This window comes from Pyxicephalus adspersus, chromosome 2 (genome assembly GCF_032062135.1).
Source record: "Pyxicephalus adspersus chromosome 2, UCB_Pads_2.0, whole genome shotgun sequence".
NCBI classification, from domain to species: domain Eukaryota; kingdom Metazoa; phylum Chordata; class Amphibia; order Anura; family Pyxicephalidae; genus Pyxicephalus; species Pyxicephalus adspersus.
Window position 1 is genome coordinate 13,201,101 of NC_092859.1, and position 27,767 is coordinate 13,228,867.

Below are 27,767 nucleotides of genomic sequence, written 5' to 3' on the forward strand. Positions count from 1 at the left end.
AACAATGTTACACAAAGTTTTATAACATCAACTTAAGATGGGGATCAGCACCATAAGTTCAAGCTTATTTCAAATCGGCTGCACCCCATTGATGAAGAAAGGCTACATTAATGCACATATACAGGATTTTGAAACAAGCACTTCAAACTGGCACCTTACCTGATGTTGTATCTGCATACACTGACAACATGCCTGTCCTGTATGTGCAGTGTCTACTTGAAATGTGCGCATGGAGGATGTTTGCTGGTATAAAAGTAAAGCAGGACACTGCATGTGGGAAATTAAGATGCCGGGATTGACAATTTTGTCTGTAATTTTACTTTAAAGTGCATTTTTTTCCAAGTAGAATTGAGAAGGTCTAGGACCCCGGTCAGGGCTGTACTGCCATCTGTGGCTTTCTGTTTTTTTCTGACATTTTTGTCCTAGGATAAGGAAGGAGGAGACTCTCCAATAGTAGCACATACATAAACATGATTTGTTAATAGAATATGGAAAGGCTAGAACTCCTTTTTTCCCTCACCTTGGTCAGCAAGATATGAAATATTGGACAATTTCACTATCATAGCACTGGATAGCAGTAAAACATGACAGAGGTCCTAACCCTTCCCTTACTCTACTTTTTTTTTTTTTTGTAAGAGTTCGGGTCTGCACAGCCTCTAACCCTTCGACTGCAAGGAAGTCAAAGACTTGTTCTCCACGACATGGCAGTCAAGGGGTTAAAACAAGTCCACAATTACAACTACTTTCTTCTCATTCCACAGGTCCTCTTCACATAGCATTCATTCTTTCAATTTAAATCTCAGAGGTCAGCATATTTCTCTTCTGACAAGTTTTCTAAAGCTAAACTTCCACTTTAAAACTTTGTGATCAGACAGGGCCTTATTGCAGAAAAGAATGTGCAGAATGCGTAAGTATGCGCAGAATATTTGCACATTGTTGTTCTCCCCCTCTCCAGTATTACAAAATTCGCAATCTCATTCGCCACTCCATCGTTGGCAATCTTACGCTTTCTTGGTCTTCTTTTGGGAGTCTTCTGCTGCTATGACTGGTTACGCTGGGATAATGTAACTCCTGCGCATGCGCTGGGATAATGTAACTCCCGCGCATGTGCACAGTTCATTTTTCCCTGCATATACATGCAAGATGAAGTCTCTTTCATCATAAATATCTATCTGCTAGCAGCTATTTTTACTACTCAGGATCAGTTCAGTTCCTCTTTATGTTTCCTGCTTTATACTGCATGTGTTAGAAGGTTTGGCCCCTTTAATAGACCCCACTTTGACTGCATAAGGGTAGCAAATTGCTTACCATCAGGGCAGCACCCTCTTTGCCTACACCCCTCCTTCTATTCTATTGGCTTAAAATGTGCAGGATGTAAGCCTATATTAAAGGATGTGGGCATGGCCAGGGCTCTGCAGAAATAAGTGTGACATCTGGAAATGCTGAGAGTGGTGGAGAGGGGCTGAAGAATTCATTATCTGTACTGGAGGAGGAGGAGGCAGCATAGCCTGGAGGACAGTGATCTCATATATGGAGAATAGAGGGGAGGCACACACAATAACAGCATAGGGACATTGCATGAGTGTACAAGGATAGGAACCCCACCAAGAAACAGGAGCAGGCACTGAAGGGCCAATTACATCTGGAGTTACACCGTCATGGAAGATGACACAGAAAAGAGCCCCCCGGATGGAGCTTACGGTAAGATGGCTTTGTGATATTAGTTATTGTCTGAATGTGGATATGCAACAACTGATCAGCAAATAGTCGTGTGCAGTCCGTTGTCATGTCAGCTGATATCCCTTTAAACCTAATTACCCATCCCTATAATTAATTCCCTTACCCCAAAAATAATGCCAGTCACTGCCTATACCTTCCCCTAAACCTTCCCAAAAACACACCACCTATAACTTCTTCCAATACACCGTCTGGGGGGTCTATCCCCATCTGCAACTCCTGCCATTGTTTCAGTAAAATTATCATGAAGTATAACTGTTCTGACCACCACCCTGTTGGATAAATTCACATAAAGCACTGTGCATAAGGTATTTATCAGCATGAATGTTTCTTTTTCAATTTCTGAATTACTGCATTGATCACCTGAATTTATGAGATATTGATATTTGCAGTGTTTGCACTTTAGGTGTCAATTCAGGGCACGTTTGAGGGCTTGCTCATACTGCAGTCACCCCATAACACTTGCATTTTATCAGGGGGTACCAGTCACTAGTATAGTTGGGGGACAAGGCACTCGTATCACATAGGGTACCTACCGCTTCCAGAGCTGGGGGTACCAGACACTAATATCACAGGGGGTACAAGCTGCTACCATAGCAGGGGTTATAAACCACTAGTGTAACAGGGGGTACAAGCCGCTTCCATAGCTGGGGGTACCTGCCACTAATATTGCATGGATTACCAGCCACTTGTGTAACATGGGGTACCATACACTAATATCACAGGGGGTACAAACCACTTCCATAGCTGGGGGCACAAGCCACTAATATTGCATGGGTTACCAGCCACTAGTGTAGCATGGGGTACCAACCCTTTAGTCTCACAAGGTATACCAGGCACTAGTACCAGGTAGAAGACACTAAAATAGCAGGAGATCCACTAATATCACAAGAGGTAGACACTACTTATACTATTACTGGGGCTACCAGCAACTAGTATAGCAGAGTTTGCCAACCACTAACATTAGACGAGTTACCATCTATTAACATCCCAGGAGTACCATCCACTAGTATTGCAAGAGGTTGCAAGCCACTGGTATTAGAGGTTACCTGCAACTAAAATCACAGGGGGTACCAGATAATAGTTTTTCAAGGGGTACCAGGCAATAGAATCACAGGAGGTACCAATCACTAATATTACACAAGTTGCCATCCTCTGAAATCACCAGGGGTACCAGCCACTATTATTGCAATAGGTTACCAGCCACTAGTATCACTGGTGTTATCTACTAATAATGTCACAGGGGGTACCAGCTATTAGTATCACAGGGGGTACCAGCTACTAGTTTTGAGGCTGTAGGCAATCAAGAATATCAATTAGCATCCTATTAAGAAGAGCTGTCCTAGCCATCCTAGTTCATTGTATTTATAAGACTCCTGAGATGATGTTGATGATTTGACTTTATTACCTAATTTCTAAGAGGAATTTAAAAAGTTTGCTATCCATTTCATGAGAACAAATATTTCCAAATTAGTGTCCTCTATTTGACACTGGTGACTAATCACAAGTGTGAAGACTGATAGAGTTCAGGAAGGTTTCAGGTTCTGGAGATCAGCTAAACCTGTTATCTTCTCTCCTACTGCTGGAATATTTCCCAACATACATTTGGTGGTCACAACATTGGACATGTAATACAAAATACACTTCTGAAAACACTATTCAGAAACTGCTTTGTTCTCAAATCGAATGGTGTTGGTAGGGCGAAGCAGCAGAGTTACATTGGAGCAGCAGAGTTACATTGGGACAGCTGGTGGGTGACAACAAAAAGAGCATGGGAATGGAGAAGTGGAAGAGACAACATCAGACAGGAAGTTCAAAGGAACTTACTCTGCATTTATGCTTGACGTACATTTCAATATCAATCATTTCTTGTACTGTGAGCAAGGCTAATGCTATACTCTATACAAGAATAAAACAGGTTCGGCTATATGAAAATACTTTTTGTTATAGAAATATAGGAAAACCTGTCATTTGGCCAGGCAGATAGCTTTGCTTTAGCCTCCAAAGCCCTTTGAAGAATTTTGGTACTTTTAGGTATGGGAGCATGTTATGGAACTTAGCCAATCAGATGAGAGTCTGTAACTTTTTGTATAGTTATGTTGGACCTCAGTGAGAACAGGACTTTATCCATACAGATAACGAGAATCCTTCTCTGTAGCATGCTGGCAGGGGAGAGACTTTTCTACTCAAGCAAACTGTAAGACTTTGCACACTTTGGTTTTGGACTTTACAATGAACTCAGCAACAAATTTCCAATTACATTGCTGTGTTACCTGTCACATGTGACAGTGTTTCATCTAAATGAATGACTGCAATGTTAAGTTTCAATTTTCTTTTTATCTTTTTTTACACCTCATTGTTGCTGAACGACTCCAATCCCCTTACAATTGCATCCAATTTCCATCCTTTGGCGTTGGCAGCACATCATTACTCCAAATGGTTGCTATGGACTACAGTGGAATATTTAAGTTTTTTGTTTCCACCATGTGAGACACATGTGACAGAATACCTTTAGATTTTTGTTCATGAACTTCTTTCTATGGGGTGACAACGCACCGTGTATTTCCCCCAACGTCTTTCCAGCGTTGTCACCCCATGACAGGAAGTACCTGAACAAGGATCACCAGCTATTCTATATATGAAAGCTGATATAAAATGGGTATAATGACTTTTGATATGGCACTAACATGTTAAAGAATTTAGTGTTCGGGTGAAGAACTACAGTGAACTTTTTCTTATCTCCAGTCATACACAGTTGTACAGCTTCTGTACTGAAAATTGCTTACTCTGAGTTTTTGTGTGTTTGTCAGACCTCAGATGTTGTGGTAGTTCAGGGCCAAGGAAGTCTCTCCGAAGCTGCTCCCCAGATCTGATGTGGTGATACAGCCACAGCCAAGGGGAGGACTTCCCCTCATTGTGGACTGCCAAATGTATCTTAGGTCTGGTGAGTGGACTGCAGGGAGGAAGGTGGGGGGACTTTGTATTGAAAGGAGTTTGAGATGGAGATCTGTACTGGGGGAATGGTGGTCTGTACATAGGGATTGGTATTGAAGGAGATTTTATACTGTAGTAATTGTTGGTTCTGTTGTGTACATTGACTTGTTTATTTGGGATTCCTGATCCCTGCACTTTGCATTACACACACCTGATACCCACAATGTGCATTACATTCATGACCCCTATGTTCTGTTTTTTACACACTCATGGCCCCTGCACTCTGTGTGCCCTTTACTGCTAATCCCCTCCGCTGCGAAAGTTACAGAATTCTGATACCTTTAGACCTGCTTAATATGCACATGTTAGCCCTATGATCTGTTAGTTACAGTCTTTCACCTATGTACTTAGTGAGTTACACATTCCTGAACCCTATGTCCTGTGCGTTACACTTTCCTGACCTCTGCGTTCTGTGTGTTAACACTGGTATCCCCTGTACTGTGTGCATTACCCACATGTGCTCTGTGCGTTACACATCTTGCCCCAGCACTTTGTGTGTTGTGCTCTCCCGACCCCTGCACTCTGTACTTACTTTCTCCTAATCCCTGAGTTCAATAAATTATGCATTCTGACCCCTGTGTTCTGTGCATTGTCCCCCTCTTAGCTTTGTGCTCTTATGCAATTTTGACCCCGTATTCTGTATGCTACACACTGCTAAACCTTGCTTTGTGTGCTTTACACAACTTGACCCCTGCACTCTGTGCATTACACACTCCTCACATCTGCACTCTGTACACTAAACACATCTGACCCCTGCACTCTGTGCATTATACACTCATGACCTCTGCACTCTGTACACTACACACATCTGACCCCTAAATTCTGTGTGTTACACAATACTGACCCATGCACCCTGTGCATTACACACTTCTGACCTCTGCACTCTGTACACTACACACACCTGTGCTCTATGCATCACACACTCCTAAAACCCTGAATTCTGTGTGTCACACTCTTCTGACCTCTGCGCTTTGTGCATTACATACTCCTGACCCCTATGCTCTGTGAATTATACACTCTTGCACTTTGTGCATTACACACACCTGACCCATAAATTCTGTGTGTCACACACTCCTGACCTCTGAGCTCTGTGCATCACACACTCCTAAAACCCTGAATTCTGTGTGTCACACTCTTCTGACCTCTGCACTTTGTGCATTACATACTCCTGACCCCTATGCTCTGTGACTTATACACTCTTGCACTTTGTGCATTACACACACCTGACCCATAAATTCTGTGTGTCACACACTCCTGACCTCTGAGCTCTGTGAATTATACACTCCTGCCCTCTTAGCTCTATGCATTACACACTCCTGACTCCTAAATTCTGTGTGTTACATACTCCTGACTCCTGCCCTTTGTGCATTACACACTCCTGGCTCTAGTGTTTCTTTTTATCTACACAAGGAAAAAAATAACACTTTGAAGGAGAATTTGAACATGAATTCTATGGACAGTGGGGAACTTGTTGTGGCGCTAACACAAAGAAGCAGATATTATAAAGGAATGTCTGACCAATTCACAGCAGACTGGCTTAGGTGTACTGTTGGGTTTATTACTTAATTTTCACATTGATAGCGAATTCCACAGCAATTTCACAAGTACAAACACATTTCACATCAGTCCTTTTTTTCCTGAAAGAATTTACATCCTGACATCTAATCCATAATCATATGCACACAGAACTAATTTGGTTGAAGGCAAATTCACCAGTATGGGAAAATCCATGCAAACACAAAAAACAATGATTGCTGGGCACCTGGCTGTCACTTTATAAGGAGGGTGCACTTTTAGTGAGGTGGTGTCTGATGGGGTAAGTCATGCCAGTATAGACAATGTTTCTTTGTGTCAATTACAATATTATCAATGTCAGTAAGTAGATAGAGGGGGCAAAGCTGTTACCTTGTCTGAGGTCTCATTCTGCCTCAGCATTGTATTTTACAGTCCTATAAATTCCTTTTTTAGGTGTGTGTATTGCGATGCTCCCTGACAGCTCATGGATAGCTGCAGAGTGCTCCTGAGCATCAGGCAGCTGTCCAGCCACTAAAGCAGACACAGGTATTTTGGTGTATGAAGTCATCTTTGTTATGGCACATGCCTGCTAGCCAGGGTACTCTGCTGCCACCCAGTGGTCACTTAGCAAACTGACAGTACTGGTCATCTGCAGAAAAAACAGTGCTCTGAATGAGATTAGATTAGGAGGCAATTATTGAAATTTTTCATGAGAAAGTCACAGCCATGTGATATGGTATTGTGATTCCTCCTACAGTTTGCAAGGTGTTTTGTGTTTTACTAAGGTAAAGTGACACATGGTCCTGTGGTAGGTGTCACACAATGAAAGTAGGTGGGGTAAAATATCAGTCAATAAAGAACTTTTTTACCATAGAACCCTTAGTCTGCTGGGAAAGGGAGCTGTTGGGTCACTGCTGGGAGAGGGAGCTGGGCTGCTGAATTAATATTATTATTATTAAACAGGATTTATATAGCGCCAACATATTACGCAGCGCTGTACATTAAATAGGGATTGCAAATGACAGACTAATACAGGAGAAGGAGCAGGGAAAAGTTGCCTTGAGACTTAGCTCTGATGAGGTCATTGGTCACTTTAGTAAGGGCTGTTTCAGTGGAATGGGCAGCTCTGAATCACTGCTGGTAGAAGGAATTGAGCTATGGAGCCTATTGGAGAGGGAGCTGAGCTGCTGTATCACTGCTGAGAAAGGGAGTTGTGGTGTTGGATCACTGATGGGAGAGAGCTGAGCTGCTGGGCCACCACTGGCAAGGGATTGAGCTTTGTGGTCACTGTTATAGGTATAGGGAGCTGTGCTGCAGAGTCTTTGCTGGAAAAGGGGGTTGAGCTGTGGGGCCTTCTGTAGGAGGGAGCTGAGCTGCTGGGCCATCACTGGGAGGGGGCTAAGCTGTGGGGCTACTGTTGGTATAGGGAGCTGAGCTTCAGAATCACTACTGAGAGAGGAAGTTGAGCTGCGGGACCACTGCTGGGAGAGAGAGCTGAGCTCCTGGGTCACCACTGGAAGAGGGAACTGAGCTGCTGGGTCACCACTGGGAGAGAGAGCTGAGCTGCTGCTTCACCATGGGATGGGGGGGGGGGGGGGATAGAGTTGGGCTGAATTGGTTTTAGGAGAGGGGACTGGGGATGGGGACACTGCTGGAAAAGGGATGAGGATGAGCTGAGAAGAAGCACTCATATTATTATTATGATTGTGCTGCGGGGAATGCGCATTCTGAGTGATGCTCCAACACACCCTTTTGCTTCATTTGCATCACCATGCATAACATGCAGCAATCACACTACTGTGTGTCAACAATGCAGCAAGTTCATTTTTTTTTTTTATAGAAGCTGCAGGTGGCTCTTGGGTTGGAAGGGTTGGGGGCTGCAATTGGGTAAAATACCTGTACAGGCCGACCTCTGGCATCGCCTGCGTTGAACTTTCTGGTTGCTTTTATATGCCTGGCTGCATGGCAGTTTAACTTTATTTGTCTCCAGGGATTTGGCACAGGATTTGGTGGGTGTGTTACCATTCCTGGAGACATTAAGTAGGAAACAGATGCTGCAAGATTAAGTTTCAAAAATGGAAAGAAAGCGACTTCCTCTTCCACTGATCAGAATATTTACACCATCCACTATGTGCGCCGAGTATTATAAATCAACAACAAGCTGCGTGGGAGAGACTGCCTAACGTTATAACTCCTTAAAGGAGAGAATAAAAATCACTCTTGGTTTGGTAAATATACAAATAAAAGAGTTCTGTTATAGCAAATAAAAAAAATTGTTGGTCCTGCCAGAAACCTAGGGAGCTAATAACTTCCCCCTTCCTATAATATACAGCGCTCATGCGTTCCTATTGTTGCCAGAAGTGATCACTTATTGTCATTGCGCATGCGTACATTGCTTTAGGTTTTTTTTGTTGCTCATGCTTTCCTCTCCTGTAGACAACCTCTTCCCTATTTCTATTGAGGGTCACAGGGACAGGAAGTTAGGGAATATCTGCCCAATGGGATCACAGACAAAATATAAACATGACATTTGACTTTTTTTGGCATGAGTTGGGCTTTATATAATAAATAGTTATGCCCATGCCTTTTCTTTGCCCTGAGGGCTAATATTAATTTTCTTATAGCGGAGGGTACATATGGGGGGATTGAATTGTGCGTAGCAGTTGGTCGCACTTTTAAAATTGTTCACAAAACAAAAAGACAGATTTCACTTCCTGTTTTCGGTGTTTTTGATCACAGAAAACCACAAAACATGAAAAATAGATTCCCAGCTGTTTACATACATTTGGTCACATGGTTTAAATTTGCAGTTATCTGAGTCACAACTCCACCGCCTGTGACACGCCCGAACACCCGTGTCTGCCTAATCATACCTCCTGGTAGGAAGCCAAGTGAAAACATGCAGGGAGCTCGCTGCCAGGCTTATGGAGAAATATAAAATAACAGCTAGAAGACTGAGCTCCATGCCATCCTTCCAATCCTGAGATATCCGGTTGGGGTGGTTGTGTCCTTTAAATAAACCCAAACATTAAATGGTCAGATAAGCTTTAACATGTCAACGTAATTTCAGAATTTTTCAGATCTGTAGATTGCATTTTAATACAACCTGGAAGTCCTTCCATGATGGTTCTTGCACTGATTTCAATGCGCATGCATAAATTCGGCATCTCTTTCCCCTAAGTAAAGGAAAATATCACTTCTGCTCATGCCTGAGATTAGGCATGTGCAGAAGAGCTTCTCAGGATGTGTGACGTAGGCATCCCTGGAGGCTCTGCACCATTCAGTCGTGATCGCCACAACAGAAAGGAGAGGTGCTTTATCCTTTTTTTTTTAACCGTAGGAAATGATATTATTATTTATATTAATAAACAGTATATATATATAGTGCCAACATAATACACAGCGCTTTACATTTATTAGGGAATATGATCGGTAAGCAATAGATGTCTGGTTGCCATGACAACAAAACCTTGTTTACATTCAGACATTTTCAGCCACGTGATTGCTTATGGTTACAGGCCTATGACTAGACAAGTGGCCATGTAGGCCGCACTTTAGGAACTCACAGAGAGGGAGGTTTGGGGAAGTCTAATAAATAGAACAAGTTTAATATAGAAATGTCAGTGATGTGTTATAACAGCGGGCCTCCAATTATAGACAGCAGATATAAACATAAGAACGTCCACTTCACCACTTCTGCTTCTCAGTCACCGCTGAGATTAGAAGACGTCATTGGCATTAAAAAGAGCCCTAGCTTGTGCTACGAGTGATGGGGGAGTTAGTGTAGATTTAGGAAAGGAGCTGCAATGGCCTCTCAATTTTGTCTGTCCACTTTGTTGTTAGAGATCCTTGCAACTAGTTTAGGGCCCCCAACTTCTCCCCCCCTGTGCCCCCTGTGCTCTACAATTGGGGACACTGCTTTGTATTTGCACAGGACTCCATGTTCTCCTAATTTGTCCCTGGGGACTCCATCTATAGTTCCTGCATTTTCTCAGCACAACAAAATTGATGCAGCCTCAGATTTAACACTCCAAATGAGAAGATTTTTTTATTACAAAAGTACGACCTACAGCCTCCCCCTCCCAGACACTGCAGATCACGGTGGAAGGGTGTTAGCAGTAATGCAAGTACCTGTGAACAATTGCTGTGGTCAACTATGGAGCCTTGTGGGGTCCCCTAACTTCTATGTTTTGTATAGCCCAAGAGTAAAATCTCCCTACTGTCAATTCTTGTCCACCCAGATATTTTGGGTGTTATTATCCATCTTTGTCTGTCCCTACTCCTCATATTCCCTTGGAAAAAGCTCATCCTGGCAGATTAAAATTCCTCTAAATTAGAGCCCCTAATCGTTTTTTACACCACAGACCGTGAAAAGTACATGAGCAGGTGACCCTTGTCAGCGGCAGTCTGCGCTGTGAGTCCAGCCAGTTTATGGGATTGGCTGAGTGAAATGATAGGAGAGAGGACACTGATCAGTCTTAGATCTCTAATCTCACTAAAAGATCTCTTAAATTGGATTGGAGTGCCTAAGGCTACATATATACGTCCGATGATTCTCGTCCAATTATCGTTTAAGGGCTAGTATTGGTCGAGAATCTGATGTGTACAGTGGCTATCCAATGGTATTCATGGATCCGTCTTGGCGCATCCTTAAATGACGAAGGACCACAATGCAAGTGAAGGGGAGAGAGCGCAGTGGGATGCCACTCGCTCGGTCTCCCCCCTTCTCCATAGAGCAGAACAGCGCTGTATGTACAAAGCTTGTTTATGCATCTTTCAGTCTTTTATATTTTAACGGGTGTACACAGCCAAGATAATAACACAGATCTGACATTAGATTCTATAAAAACAATAAAATCTAACATCTAAATTTTTTTTTATAATTGGGCATTTCCAATCAATGTTTATTCAATATATCGATGGAACGTTGACTGAGAATTCCCGTTCCTTTCCCAATCGATGCTGCTACCTCCAACTCTGACCGCCGATATTATATTGTAACATTGTAACTCAGAAGAAGCTTCCCCAGCTATAGGTGGTCAAAACAGGATGTTGTCAGTGAGGGGTTGAATATTGATCGAGTGAAGAATTTGGCCAATCTAAAGGTGTGCAGTTGAAGCCAGGATCAATACCTGGAGATATTAATCTTTATAGTTGTCATGCACCAGTGTATGGCTACATTAGGGATACATAGGGAAGTTTTCAATTTTGATCCAATAAACTTCCCAAATCTGAACAGAATCTGGCAGCCAACTGATTGTGGATAGATAAACACGTAGGTAAATATGGATTGAATATATCAAGATGTATACCAGTCAAATACACCTGCTTAGCATTGGATGAACTGATCCCTTAACACGTTTTGTGCTGGTTTGTTTCCAGCAGCTACTGGGTAGATGTTGATAATATATTTAGGTTTAGGGCTGCTGCTGCCTTTATGATCAGATTTCTTCCAAAAACGCTTGGCTCCTTCTTCCACTGGCCTTTACCGACAGCATTGTACTCCTCCGTGCTGATTTCTGGAATGTGTACAAAAACTGAACAGGATTCCAGAGACACAATACTTCCTCCACTTCAGTCTTTGTTACTGTTGTGCAAAGCATCCTAAATGAGTGCATTTCTCATTGTCGATGGCCATATTCATTTTCAGGATCTTTGGAGACCAATTTTTGCTACGTCTCAATCTAAGAAAAATGGAGAAGGGTGCAGTTTTTGGCCTCTTTTTGGTGACAGCTACAGCTCTCCAATCAGAAATGCTTGTGTCCTTTAAACAGTGGTCTATTTGTACCATATAGCTCTATAGCCTCAGCCACTGCTCTCTGCTCGGCACCATGCATGTTCCATAAGCAGTGGTCTGTCTGCAGCATATAGGTGTATAGCCCCAGCCACCACTCTCTGCTCAGCACCATGTATGTTCCATAAGCAGTGGTCTGTCTGCAGCATATAGGTATATAGCCCCAGCCACCGCTCTTCTCAGCACCATGCATGTTCCATAAGCAGTGGTCTGTGCAGAATATAGGTGTATAGCCTCAGCCACTGCTCTCTTCTCAGCACCATGCATGTTCCATAAGCAGTGGTCTGTGTGCAGCATATAGCTGTATAGCCCCAGCCACCACTCTCTGCTCAGCACCATGCATGTTCCATAAGCATTGTTCTGTCTGCTGCATACAGCTATATAGCCCCAGCCACCACTCTCTGCTCAGCACCATGCATGGTCCATAAACAGTGGTCTGTGCAGCATATAGGTGTATAGCCTCAGCCACCGCTGTTTGATGAGCACCATGCATGTTCCATAAGCAGGGGTCTATCTGCTGGAATCTGACATGCTTCCTTTATCAGTACATCTACAGCTCTCCAATCAGCACTGTTCATATTCCGCAATCAGTGATCTTTCTGCAGCAGTTGGGCAAACCCCTGTGTAGTCACAGCTCTCTTTTTTGCATCATTCATGTTCCATAGGCAGTAGTCTTTCTGCAGTCTTGCGCACTACTTTTATCATCACATCTACAGCTCTCCAATCAGTACTGTTCATATTCCCTAAGCAGTGATCTATTTGTAGCAGTCTGACAAACTCCTGTATAGCCACAACTACAGCGCTCCATTCAGCACCATTCATGTTCTGTAAGCAGTGGTCTATCTGCAGCAGTCTGACTCCTTATGGTGAAAAATACAGCTTTCCAATCAGCTATGCTAAGCATTAGTCTGTCTGGAGCATAAATCTGTATAGCCAAACTTTATTTAGCAACGTTCACGCTCTCTAAGCAGTGGTCTATTTGTATATAGCTTTAGCTTTTATAGATTTCTGCAGCAGCTTGACATACTTCTGTAAAGCCACAGCTACCTCTTTCCATTTAGCACCACTTCACTATGCTCATAAAAACATAACTGAAACTCAAAATTGATATTTACCTAAAGGAGAAGCTGTACAGAAAATATTAGTGTCGGTTGTAATTTTTTAGGTTACATGATATCGGTTTAACTTTTTGTCAAACCCACAGACACAAAATATGTAAAAATTGGTGAAAAATAACAGTACTCAAAAGGTGATGAATTCTAATCCATTACAGCTCATCAATTTGGAGTTACCATTACCGATGGATCTACAATTAGTGCTATCCAATATGTGCAATGCTATCGTCATCTTTTCATACGGCACACCCAGCGCAAGCATATGTGTTTGTGCATGTACAGAACAGTAATTCCTGGTTTATCATTCATGGGTAACCCTAAATTAATGAACTATTCTGTGTAGTGTGTAGATGGAGAGCACTTTATTTTTTGAATAATTTTAATAGACTCCTTTAAAAACTTTTTTCTGTTAATTAAAATGGAATGCTACGGCCTGGGAACTGAGGGTTCTGAACCTAGAGAGCGTTGGAGCTCACCAATCAAATGTCTGGCTGCAAGGAAAAGTTTTTTAAAATCCTGGAGTTAGGCCCTAAACTCTGCAATACATTAGCCGCCATTGCCGGCCTTCTTCTTAAACGCAGGTTGCTCGACTGCTTTATTTGACCTGGAATACTTAAGCAGATCAGTAAAGAAACTTAAGTTGTTTCTTTTGGGTCATGATTCCCTCTCCATTTTTTAAATATTTTTGAAAAGTTAGGTGGACAAAAATCCTCCAGCTCCCTGCCACTGAAGGTATCTATGTGCAGAGATTCAGATTGGCAGCTGCAGCCCCTTCTTTCTCCTTTATTCTCTCTCCTCCCCCTCCTGTGAACAACCTGACACCAGTTAGACCAGTTTGGGAGAGGAGTCATTGGGTGCCTGGGACCAGCTGACCTGGGTGGGGGAGAGTGGAGGAGGAGGGGGTAATAAGAGAGGGAGTGGGCACAAGGGAGGAGAGACTCAGCAGCATGGGGGATCAGGAGAATTACTATGGCAAGCACGGTAAGCCATAGCCTGCTCCTTGCTATATAAATGTATTGTATACACTGCTGCCTGTGTGTATGCACTGAGCGCTTTATTTAGATGTTGGCATTAGACAGATCCCTGCTATATATAATAGTGCTGGTCTTGTACACTGCACCGTCCTATGGTGCCTCATAGCAGAAATAAGCTGGATTGTACTGCTGTGGTCAGATCAGTGCCCAGGTCTGAGTCTGTGCTGGCAGGAAATTAGTTTGCACTAAGCTGTTGATGTGCGGAGTCTTCTGAGCTTTATACATACAAACATTCAACAGGTTGTCTTGTTTTTTTGGGGACACCTGGGTTGTTTGATTACCTGTCTCCATTATTACTAATTGCGTGTTTCTATAGCCACCCAATAAATGGAACCGGGGCCACCTCTGCCCTCTGCGTAACCCTAGAAAGTTAGATGTCTCAATTCGTACATTGGAATTTATAGCCAGAATCCATAGTGTTTTTTAACCCTTCTAATCAGGGTGGAGGATATACTAAATTGGGAAAACTTCAACAAGTGGCTACTTGCCCCTCATGAGCCATTGGTTGGAGGAATGTGTTGTCGGCTCTTGAGGTAGTCCCGTAGAAGGGCTATCTATGGCCACGCTAAAGATCCTTATAGATGAAAAGTTTGCTTATGGATGAAAAATTTAGGGAGAGGATTATTTGGATGTAAAGTTGGCCGTGCATGTTACCTTCTGATTGTACAGTCGCTTTTAGATCTTCCAACAATCCTTATTGAATGTAAAGGCTTGTTGGATTAGATTTGGGTTGTATTTGTATATTCTCCTGTATTGGATGTACGTGTATTTTTTTGTGTGGAGTGCATTGGATATAAATGTATTGCTTTGGATTGTATTTGTATTGGATGTAAGTGTATTGCTTTGGGTTGTATTTGTATTGTTTGGGTTGTATTTATATTGTTTGGAGTATATTAGATTTAAACGTATTGCTGTGGATTGTATGTGTATCAGATGTAAGTGTATTGCTTTAGATTGTATTTGTATTGTTGGCAGTGTATGTGGATTGGTTTGTTGAGATTTGGCATGAAGTTGCATAACGAATCGTAAACCTATAAAAGGTTGTACAGTCGGATTTGTAATGTGTATGACCAACTTGAACCATCCCAACCTTTAAGGCGAGGACTGATCAATGAGCAATGCTGTGGGACAGCTAGATTGTTGCTAGAGATGATTGTGAATGTTTGTTTTAACTGAGTAAATAAGTGCCAGTTATATAAGAATACACCTGCAGTCCCCTTATCCCATGCTTGGCTTCTGTTGTGTACATTGTGATAACCTCCAGACAGATAACCCTGTAAATTAAGATACAGAAACACCTCAAATGATTGCTACCTGAGACAAACATTGTGTTTCATCCTGCTTTTCTTGGGTGTAAATTTGGCATTAATAAAGGTTCTCCAGTGTCATTCATCAATCTGCTATGGCAGAATAATAAATGACCGCTGTGTATTTCTATGGAGGAGAGCACAGCAGTGTGCCACTTGCTTATCCTGTGTGCACAACACTCATTAATCTTTAATTGGAAACAATCAAAAATTATCATTTCCAGTGACAATCATTTGATGTCTGTGCAGGGTTTTATAGTGTAATCTGTGTCCAGGTGAGCTCATCATTCATTGCTTCTTACAATGCAACACTTCCTTACCTTTCAGTATCTATATAGAAGCATCATTGTCACTTCAATGAGATGGTATGCAGACTTGTGTTATGCTGGTGTAAACCTGCTCAAACTCCATTCAGTTATATATATTTATTATTTTTATTTGTGGTGCTGGGAATTTTGCAGTTGCAGAAAATTAACTGTTTAATGCTACAGACTAGTTATGTTTAGTATAAAAGTGGATCCTGGTGAGCTTAGTCAGCTTCTGACTTTTTTATTAGTGATATTAGTGGCTAAATTCCCAACCAGGATTGGATTGGAGAAATCCTCTGGTGGGCCACAGCCATAAGCTCCTAAATGTATGCTACCTAGTGGCCCCAGGGAAGCCATGCATTCTGGTGGTATCCAGGGCCCCAATCCATCTTTATGCCCGTCTGTTTCCCTGCCACTTTCACCATTGTATTTTTCACTGGTACTACTCAATGTCTGGGGATAGGGTAGAAGGAGATATTTTTGTTCAAGGTATGTAGGCAAATGACACCCGTCACTCCCTAATTTTCAGCCTATAGGAAATGAATGTGCAAAAAATTTTAACCCATTTTTTGTACCACTTTAGAGGCTGGGGGAAAGGTTTAATGCAGAATGTTAGTTAAATAATGCAGTTTTTGAGGAAGTGTGTTGATCCCTCTGTCCTTTTTTTGGGTGGATGTGTACAAGAGGGATCTAAAAGAAGGACAGCCCGGCCAAATGAAGGACAGATGGGAGCTCCTCATAATGCATAAACACTCAAGCATGGTGTCCTCCTCATTAGAATCCCAGAGCGATGGAAGAGACCACTTGGTGGACGACCTCTCCATTGTCCAAAACCAAAAGACTGTGACAGTGTTTACTTTTTAATATTGTAGTTGCATGTTTCGAATCCTGATTACGGAGTGAAAGCCCCAATGGTCCCTAGTGCTCTAGCTGGAGCACTTGGCTGGATTGTTGCCAGTTTTGGCCATACGACTGCTGTCCTCCTTCCAGGATTAGGTTTGGCTCCATCATTTACTGAAATTTCTGCTATGAATGGGAACTTTTGAGATTGTGCTGGAGTTGAAATTTTGGTGGAGATCCAGTGCTTTATATCAAAACAAGTCCCCAGGGGCCACAAATACCTTTCTAACTGGAAACATCCTGCATGGATTGTCTTCCTAGAGTTGCACCAGCCTCAGGCTGCAGTTGGCCTGATGCTAATCATACTATATACGGGTAGTCCTGGAGTTAAGACAATTGCATTGTAACTCAAAAATATCGTAAGTTGGAAACTGGCCTAGCCCACCAACAAGTCTCATAGAATGCTGATCAGTATGAAGTAATACTGTACCCTCTAATTTTGTGGTTCACTGGCGAGAAATACGTACATCCCGGCATTGTTTCCAACGTATTGTACAGCATACAGTGTTACGTTTTGCCTTCCCTGCAAAACTTCCATATCTGTAGCGTCATCAGAAGGTATAAATATTTTAACTTGAACCGACGTAACTCAGGGAACGTCTAACACTTTTTTCAGTGCATTTACTGTAACTGATTTCTTGTGATCAGCTTCAAGGATTGGATATTTGCTCAATGTTGACACAAATACCCACCTCGCACAACAATTTTTAACAATATTCTGTACATAAATTCTGTTAAATGATTTGCCATTATTTTTTTCCTTTTGTTGAGTTTATTTTATCGTTTATTTTACGTTTTAATTTTATCTTACTGATTATGGACATTGCATATTATGCAATTCATTAATCGAACATGATAAAAGAAAGATGTACGAGTGCTATATACACACAAGGCCATTCTCTTCTACAGATTACTTCTGTTGCAGTTGTTCGTCGTCTGTCCTTAATTCAGTCAGGACAGATCCATGAACGATGTGGGGAGACCTCTATATACCGTACATATCCGATTCTTGCCCCAAAACAAGCCTGACTGTTCATATCGGGCGAGAATCATCTGACGTATACATAGCCTTACAGTTATTGAATTATAATCTCTTATACTATCACCCAATCACATGCGTCCCTGATAAAGTAAAAGTAAAGTTATTGCTGACAGACATGTGTAGTTCTGGTGTACCATTGTCACTATTGCCAAGCCAGTCCAGAATGAATCTGCATAACCGTTTATGTAGCAAGGAAGTAGCTGACAGAAGCTCCAGGGGAATAACAACATGGAAATGTTACAGAATAAAAAGCACTCTTTTCTAAAAGAAAAAGAATAACGCAGTTGTTGATGAACTAAATGTCATCTAGTTGGGGCTTATATTTTCTCAAACTATAACCAGAAATTCCTTCTAGCTGACTGTTTCAATTGTCTTTTGAGTTGGTTATGGAAAATTAAACACAAGCCATGCGATCATGGAACAGAACAGCCCAGTAAGTTTCTTTTGAAAAGAAGGGAAAGAAATGGGTGAAAGTAAAAAGCTTAAAGTGAATAACGGTAAATATCAGGGGATATGTTCCGGGCAAACACTTGTAGGATATTGACATCCGGTTGGAAGATTAATCTGCTTCCAATAATAATATTAATCGGATTTTTATAGTGCCAACATATTACGCAGCGCTGTACATTAAATAGGGGTTGCAAATGACTGATAGATACAGACAGAGACACAAGAGGAGGAGAGGACCCTGCCCAGAAGGGCTTATAATTACTAGATTTGTATAAAGTAGAACTCTAAGCATTATTTCCATCAGGACTGGAGCGCAATGTTAATCAAAGTGAAAATTTGGAGCCAATATTTTTGTGGGTTGGAGGAGGCGCCTATTTCAATTATTAGGGTCTCCATGGCTTTGAATTTAGTGTGTCCTATCTAGGAAAATCTGAATCGTGAACATTAAAAAATACTTTGCAACAATATGAGATTTTGTTCCTGTTGTTATTTGTGATGGTGATGCATTGGAGTGGGGATGAGTATAGAGATCTCTATTTAATGTGCAGGGCTGCGTAATATGTTGGCACTACATAAATACTAATATTATTATTTGGGGCCTGATTTATTAAAGCTCTGCAAGGCTGGAGAGGATACACTTTTATCAGTGAAGCTGAGTGATCCAGCAAACCTGGAGTGTAGCTGTTGCTCCTTCCTGGCTATCTTTTGACAGGCATGGCTAACAGCCTTGTGGTACTGCTTCTGCCTAAAATGATTGTAGATTATGTGTTATGGAATCGCATACACAATAGTTCAGTCCGCATACGGCTGTGATGGGCTTGTGCTGGGCTTTGCTGCAAGGGAAAAATGTAAATAGGTTGTTTGCTGTTCTGTACAGGTGTGTATTTGTCCTATTTATAGCTCTTTTATAACTTGTATAGCAGGCTGGCTGACAAGTCTCATCAACTGCTTAACTCCATAACAAATTGTGTCTTAGCAAATCATTTTGCTCTCCTGCACCTTTTTGTAATGTCAAGCGGCCAATGTGTTAAATACAGCTGAAACGCATACAGCAAAGTCTTATCAAGACACTTGGGGTGTGTTTTTGTTACACGATGGTTGAGGGCAAGTGTTTATTTTTACGGGCACTATCAACACCCTACATCATACAGTGCAACCTCTATAAAACATAATATAAAGATATTTCAAATAGTTGTGTGCTACAATACATGTTCTTCACTGCATTCAATGTAATGGCCAACTGCCATCAGTATGTTGTGGTCTCTACATCTGTAGGAGTGATATTTGGCCTGTCATAAGATTCTTTGGTCTAAAATCCATTTTATTAATCAGATTTTAGGACCATTTCCAGAGTAGCCTGACACTTGAATCTGTTTGTCTCCTGGTCCTATATTTGTGTCATATGGGGCCTGTGGGACATATCTATCGTACAAGTCCTAAAAGTTATTATCCTCAACTTGCTTAGAGCGGAGCATTGTCCCTCTTTGTATATTGGCCGATTATGTATTTGTGGCTCTGGCAAGAAAATGTCAGGAATTTTATGTCCAAGATTGAGTGATGAATCCCAGCCAGCAATATTTAAGTGTCATGCAGCTGGGCGTTGTCATTATTAAACAGGATTTATATAGGGCCAACATATTATTCAGCGCTGTACATTAAATAGGGGTTGTTGTCATTCATATACAAAGCTGCAGCAAACGCTTACAAGGAAATTCTAATATATTTTGCAAGTTTTCCAGTGCAGTCCCATCACAAGTATAGTATGATAACCATTGTTTATGTGCCCCATTCATTGAGGCATTGGTATTCTATATGCTATTTTTCTCTTAAGCTTGAAATATAAAATAATGCTCAATAAAGCATGGTGCAGTAATAAACATGTCCATACATTTGTGGTTTGAACAAGCTCTTTTAGAAGATCAGGAAAAAAGCGACTAGTGTTAAAAATTGACCAAAGCAAATGGCATTAGTCCCTAATTGTACTTTATATTATATTTGATTTTCAAGTTTGATAACCTATATAATGGTATAGCAAATGGAGACATGTTTACTGTATATGTTTTATCAAAACTTAAAGAGTTGTAGATTATCCTTTAGAAAGGACCCTTGGTTTAGAAGCATACATCCTCCCTCCTTAAATTTACCTGTAAACAATTGCATACTTATAATAGGAGGCTGTTCTGGTGGCCCATTTGTTGAAATACCACCAGGTGCCGGCAGGTACTTGGCCAATTGTACAGATTTATTACTGGCATTCCACACTGCTCACAATGCTTTCCCATGCTATCTTGTAAATCACTTCAATGCCGTTCTGAAGGCATTCCACGCACCCTTAAGTGTGAAATATATATATGTATGTGGTGTGTGTGTTTTTTTTTTTTTTTTTTTTTTTATAAAAAAAAGTTGGCAAGTGAGTAGCCATATTTATTGCTGTTTGATTAGCTTGACTCTTTAAGAAAAACCTGGAAGTTCCTAATATTATTGTTATTGTTACACAGTATTTATATAGTTCTGACATATTACACAGTGCTGTACAAAGTCCATAGTCATGTCACTAGCTGTCCATCAAAGGGGCTCACAATCTAATGTCCCTACCATGGTCATATGTCTTTATTACAGTCTAAGATCAATTTTAGTGGAAGCCAATTAACCAGTCTTAAGGTCAATTATTTCCGGGTGGTATCGAAGCTTGCCAGTATTCGCCACATATTATTATTAATATTATAATTATCGTCCTAACAGTAATTGGGAGAGGCCAGCCTTGCCTCACCAGTGACTTGAAGTATCTGTACTTTGCCAAGCCTTTGATAAAATATAAATAAAAAACGTTTTTTGTGCTTGCTAAGGAATAAAATATGTATGAATAGGAAAACCAGATTTCTGCAGACCTGAGCTGTGTTCTTGTGGAATTATCTTCTCTGATAAAGAGTAGAGTGAAAATGAAGCTAAAACGTTCTTAGGATGATATTGGCCACTGTACGTTATGGCGGAATTTAGTTGCAAGATCTCTGTGAATTGTATGGATTTAGGCAAGCTCTGTACTGCATACCAAGAACAATGAGAAAACATGGCCAAAATATTGACCAGTCGCCTTTAGTTCTTTTTTGCAGTCTTTAGTTGTACCTGGGTTTAGCTTTAGCTGTAACAATTTCTACAGTTCCGATTCAAGCATCTTTTGAAGGCCAGGAGAACTGGAAAATGGCCATCTCATCTTGGCTTGATTCGTAAATATTTGGTGAACTAAGTCATTACCTTGTTTTCTGAAATATAATGCTTGAAAGTGTTGTGCTAGGTAGAGAGCAGGCAGCTTTGCACTGCGGGTAGGTGCGGCTCATATTGGATTCTCCAGTGATGTCTCGAGATCTTTCAACTCTTGACAAACAACCTCATCAGTGAGCCAGACATGTTTACAGCATGAATCATTGGAAGGTAATGTAACACCGTGCCTTGGTTTACCTGAAGAGCATGGATGAACTATACATTTTATCCTGTGATGGTGGATTTATCACTGGATCTATAGATTCTATAATTTGTAGGTAAAATTAGGAAGGTTAAGGGGTGGATTTTTATTTACACTTCATGGTTATAAAGCAGAATTAGTAGAACTTCGAGAGTGGAAGATGCATAGTAAGTCTAGTGACACCTGGGATCAAAGATGGTGGTAGCTGGGGCAATATTGGGCCATCAAAAAGAAAAAATAAAGAATACCATAACAAAGTAGGTTCTGACACTTCCGATCTTAGTGTGTCTGAGCAACATTTTACTTTAACAAAATTTCTTGTTACCTCCATCTCATAGCATACTATGAGTTAGAACAAGTACAATCTTAAGAGGCCGAGGCCGACTCCCCCATGTTAATAAACAACTAATATAAATGAACAACTATATAGACATGAACTCAAATATCGACAAACCAGGATTACAAACTAGATAACCTTTGCTGATGGCCATGTCCATCATTATGGTGGGCATGCGGTGGCATAGGAGAAGTGTATGGCTATATGTCTACTCCCCAGTCATTCATATCAAAAGGAAGAGTAAGACAAAAGAACGAGGTATAAAAGAAAAAAAAAAAACAATAGTAAACATGGGGAAGCGATAAAAAAAAGGTAAGTTCATGGTCCATACACTTTAAAAACAATCTTGCATAATTAAGGACAACTTATTTTTATTGCCTTCTCTGTTCCAAAGTTTTTTTTCTATTGTCTCACCCTCTGTCTGTATTTGTAAATAGGAGGAACGTTACTGTGTGGGTGGGTGTGTAAGCAAATAACTGCAGTATTGCGATAATCCCGCAGCAATATCAGTTTGTCTCTGCACTGAGAATTTGCCCCAGGCACTGACTGTGATTGCCATTATGCACCGAGTGTTCTTCTGTACAAAAAAATAATATACTGCATTTTTGTGAGACAAATCTTAAAAAGATTTCTTTTTCTGGCTCTCCAAAGCAGGACAGGACTCTACTCTGCAATTATAGTGTTCATGTACCACAAAAACACATCAAGACTTGCACACATGTCTATATGAACTTGCAATGTTGTCAACTTAAAGTGGACCTGTTCAACAAAAAAAAGACTTGCAACTGGGCAGATAGCGACCATCGCTTTGTCTTGTTCCTGTGATGGTAGATGAAATGGCTTTCTCTTTATGGCCATAAAATGATCCCTATAGCAGGGCCCACCTACACTATGCACATTAATTACTTGTGTCTACAGAAATTGAAGCAAGGTAAAATACATTATTCCTTAATCTGAAAGACTTTCCATAAGACCACTCAGAAAATCTGCTTTGTTAACTCATGTCATTGCCTACAATGCAAGACAGATGTGAGAGCCCGGCCATCAGGGTAAGAAGAAGTCATGCTACTCATTTCTGATTTCTAAAGAAGCCTTCTCTCCCCTCTGGAGGAGTTTATTTTACACCCTATTAAAATCATGCTCCTAGCACTGTGCTGCAGCACTTTCATATGAGAGTTCTCACCATTTCTGGGATCTCATTGGCAAGATGACGTGGCCCCCTGTGCTCCTAAAGCTAGGGGAAAGCTGGAGGCACTTTACAAAGTAGACTTTGGATGCTTTAGGCTGGGTTCACGTGACACATGAAAGCTCTTGAAATTCTACACTAGAAGATAGAAGTTTTTGCCATGTTTGAATACAATGTCCATCAACTTGAAGTTGTTTGTGTAAGTCTGTAATGGCGCATTAATGAAGTAGACTGTTATGGGACATTGCATGCAACATCTGCCTGATGCCCAGCCAACCCAATGGCATTACTGAATGTTGCGTGGATGCTCCAATGCAAAACCATTGTATGAGTAATCTGTGACCTCAACCAGGATCTAGTCACTCTAGAACAACTTTCACCATTTGTTTAAACCTGGACTTGATCGGAGCTCAAGGTTCAACGACAAAAGAAACAGTTTTTAATACACGTCTTCTGTCCTAAGAGAGTCGCACACTAATAAATTGTTGGGATGCCTTTAGCATTAACTATGGCATGCATTCACTATGGTAGCATTTCAAAAAGCTTATATCGCAACCTTTATTGCATTTGTTTTTCTCAATCTTCATCAAAATCTTGTATTGATGATGGGAGAGTTGGACAGCTGTGCAAAGTCTTGTTTTCCAGGATATCCCTAAGAATCTCAATGGGGTTAAGGCAGGGGTTGGCAAACTTTTATGACCAATAGGCCATTTCAGGGGGTGGGTGGGAGCACACTAGGCCAGACGCTGAGTCCCGCCCAAATGGTTCCACCAGGGAACGCCCCGTGAAGTGAAATCTCTCTCCTCCATATGCATTGCGGAGGGAAGAGATATTCCTTCAGGGAGCTTTCCCTATTTACTGCAGCGGCGGAAGTATCAACGCCGGCCGTGGTAAATAGGGGAGCAAGAGCATTGAGGCGGCTCCTGAGCTCTGGCTCTGGTAGTTCCTAACGCCCCCTGGCCGATCCTCCAGACCCGCGGGTTGCCGGCCAGGGGGCATTGGGTTTGGAACAAACTACTGGCTAGGCTGTATCTGGCCTAAAGGCCATAGTTTGCTGACCCCTGGGCTAAGGTCTAGACTCTTTAACAATCTGAAACCAACGAATCCTGGCATTGCCATCTTGAAATATGGCTGTGCCATTGATTTGGGGGACGAACATCAATTCTTTTTTAGGTATACAGCTGACCTAATTTTTATGGGGCATGTAAAGATGATAAACCTGGACCTTATCAACTAAAGCAACCCCAGATCATAACACTTCCCCCACAGGAGAACCCAGGTCATAACACTGACCTCCAGAGGCACCCCAGATCAGCGGCCGACAAATTTTGGTGATCTGTGGCTGGTGCGCCTCTGTGCGGGGTTAGAAGGACCATGTCCCCTGTATGGATAACAGGCTCAGGGTGGTGGGCAGGTTGTGACCTGCAATCGGAGAGTGGGAGGGTTCTGAAATCATGACTAAAGGGGAAGTTTCTTCCCTTTGAGTGACACCCTGCTTCCCGCACATGCAAGGTCCAGAACTAAGTAAATTAAGTGGTCCATCAGTCCCAAAAGGTAGGCAACCACTGCCCCATATCATAACACTGCCCCCCACAGGCACCCAAAATCATAACACTGCCCCCACAGGCATGTTCACTTTTTTTTGGCCAGACAGTTTGTGTATGTAATATAATAATGTTACTATAAACATATTGTTTCTTGTAAGGCGTCCCCACCCGGGCTTCTGTACTTGTTGTATTGTTGACAGTAATTCTATCTGGTTTCATTCTATTCTACAAGGTGATCCCTTCCCCTTTGTGTGGAGAAGGTTTTGCATCCCCTCCCTTTACTGCTGGTGACTAATACAAGCTGGCCTGCATCGGGTGTAGTCTTGTAATATTAATCATTTATATGCCTCCAGCAATAGAACCAGCAGCTCTTCTTGGTTCTGTAAAGCTTTCAGCCTGTCTTGCATAAAAAAAATAAAAATGTCCCTGTTTTCCATAGTGACCAAACAAATTCTGAAAGTTCTTATTGTCCACAATAACAATCTAGGTTGACAAAGAAACATTGCAGTGTAAATATTCTGAATTACCAATTTAGGCTCTGTACAAGCCTTTGATAAATCTCACCTGAGAGGAACAGTTGTACCCATCTGGGTCACAAAATATGACAAGTACAGTGGTCTATAGATGTTCATCAATTACGGGTGGCTGATATTTTTGGATATGAAAAGTGGTGTAGGAACAATTGGGATTCCTTTTGGTTTGCTTGTCATTTTTAGTTTTGGATCATTTTACATGGCTTTGTACATCTCTGACCATTGCAAAATATTCTGTAGCAGTATATGGGGATAGATGGCTTTATTCATCATTCTTATCCTAAAATAACTAGTAAATCATTATAGACATGGCCTGACCTATCAGTAGGCTGGGACTTGTAGTTGCTCTAAAGCATGTGTGGCATTGTCATTGGGGACATTTTTATATAAATAAACCAGCGAGAACAAAATTGTTTTGTTCCCTGAGAAGAGACGTTTAAGGGGGGATATGATCACCCTGTATAAATATATAAACGGTCCATATAGGGAACTTTCTTCCCCATTATTCACTTTAGGATCATTACAAAGAACAAGAGGGTCCTCTCTGCATCTGGAGGAAAAGAAGCTTAAGCTCCGGATAAGGAAGGGATTCTTCACTGTAAGGTCTGTGAAAATGTGGAATCGGCTCCCTCAGGAAGTAGTTTCAGCAACTACTATAGATCGCTTTAGGAAAAATTTGGATGATTTCTAGAAGCACAGAATATAACTGGGTAATAAGGTTTTAAAGTAAAGATAACCAAGACTGTTGATCCAGAGAACATCTGATTGCCTCGTGGGTTCAGGAAAGAATTTTTTTCCCCTCTTGGAGCAAATTGTACCAGGGTTTTTTTTTTTTTTTTGCCTTCCTCTGTTTAAACTATGTCCATAGGGTTTTATATCTGGAATATGTTTATTTCCCTAGTGGTTAAATTTGATAGACTGTATTTTTTTTGACCTGGCTTACTATGTTACTATATTTTTTATACAAACATCTGTATTGACAACTATACCCTCCATTTCCTAATTTCCCCTCATTATCAACAGCTGAGTTGCACAATAAAAGTGATTGTGCTACTAGATTGTAAGCTCTTCGAGGCAGGGTTCTCTTGTCCTGTATCACTGTCTGTATTAGTCTGTCATTTGCAATCACTATTTAATGTACAGCGCTGCGTAATATGTTGGCTCCACATAAATCCTGTTTAATAATAAAAGCCTGATAGAAATCGGTCTTGTAGCCAGAACTAAAAAGAAAAATTACCTGAAACTGAACCCCAGGATAAACGAATAGTGTCCTATGGGAGACATATAATCTATATCTATCCATATCTAATCTTGTGTCCACCCCTCATGTAGTTTTGGCCCTCTGGGCCTCTCCCACAGCTCTGCTGTATACAAGGTTGTGATAATGTCAATGTAAAAGCTGGGTTTGTCAAGGCATTTCATGCACACAAAGTAGATTTGTAATTATTGAGGATTATATTTAAAGCTTTTGTGCCCAGAGTTCTGCTTGGGCCAGTGCACACTTTATCAGTTTTCAAGATGGTAGACATGGGGCCACACCACTATGGGAAGTTGGTTTTGATGCACCCACTGTGCCCTAAGATGTCTAAATTTTAGACAAGATGGTGGCCTCTGCAAACTTAAAGTGAGGACACAGCATTCTAGTTCACTGAAGCCCCTGCTATTCTGTCAATTTGGGCCCTGGTGGGTGCCCTACCCTAAAACAGGCCCTGCCCTGCTATATAACTCACTGCTATTGTTCCCCTATCTCAGGAAAGTGTCCTCCCAGTATTTTCCTAGCTTCCTGGTCTGGGAGTCTTCTGTGCCCTATCTGTCCTATATATGTCTCTCCCTCCTTAGTGTATAATTTTATCCAGCTCCTCTGCTGCCAAACATCTGGGAATTTCTCTCCCCTCCCATTTCCACTCTCTAATTATGGCCAAATGTCTGCAACACAAAGAAAAAGTGACTTGGCCAAAACATGTTGGTTGCAGATCGTACACATAATAAAAGCTTGTGAACAGGGAATGGAGCTGGTATTTATTTTTCCACCCACAGACCGTGATTACATTTGCCAAATGTGGCTGCTTTTTACTAGTGAACTGAAATAGAATGTGTTTCTTGGCATTGCTGTGCAGATTTGCTGCGTGTTACATCTAGACAGGTTCTCTTGAAGTGACTTGGATTGATTTAAAGATTTAAAAGGTTGTTTAGAGAATTAGCAAAAAGTTTCCTTTGCAGTGGGGTTGGCTATTGTCCTGTGCCTTCCTTTCCTGCTACCAGCAAGCTTCTCTTCTATTCTGCTGCTAAAGGGTATGGATAGGCACTTGGCATCCTCTTGCTATGCAGGGCCTGTGACCTTAGGCCATAGCAGCTCATGGACAAAATGTGGGAACAGTATGTTGGTATGTAGTAAATGACTGTTTGTTGAGTAGCATTTGTTTTTTTTTATTTATATTTTTGTTGTTGTATTACAGGTGAACCAAGGAAGTATGACCCATCATTTAAAGGCCCCATACACAACAGGTA

At 41.4% G+C, this 27,767-nt stretch overlaps 1 protein-coding gene across 4 annotated transcripts in view; it reads left to right on the top strand.

Annotated features, from left to right (window-relative positions):
- The first annotated feature begins 1,432 nt into the window (after positions 1-1,432).
- The window catches only part of SLC44A2 (solute carrier family 44 member 2 (CTL2 blood group)), a 51,033-nt gene continuing 24,698 nt past the window's right edge, over positions 1,433-27,767 (top strand). The window contains exons 1-2 of one of the 4 annotated variants that reach the window (XM_072399593.1): positions 1,433-1,701; positions 27,716-27,764. In XM_072399593.1, the coding sequence (XP_072255694.1) occupies positions 1,659-1,701; positions 27,716-27,764 (92 nt within the window). In that variant the 5' untranslated portion in view covers positions 1,433-1,658. Of the gene's footprint in view, positions 1,702-4,592; positions 4,682-14,068; positions 14,137-27,715; positions 27,765-27,767 lie in introns of those variants that run through there. The other 3 variants (XM_072399595.1, XM_072399596.1, XM_072399594.1) reach the window with 3 other exon arrangements.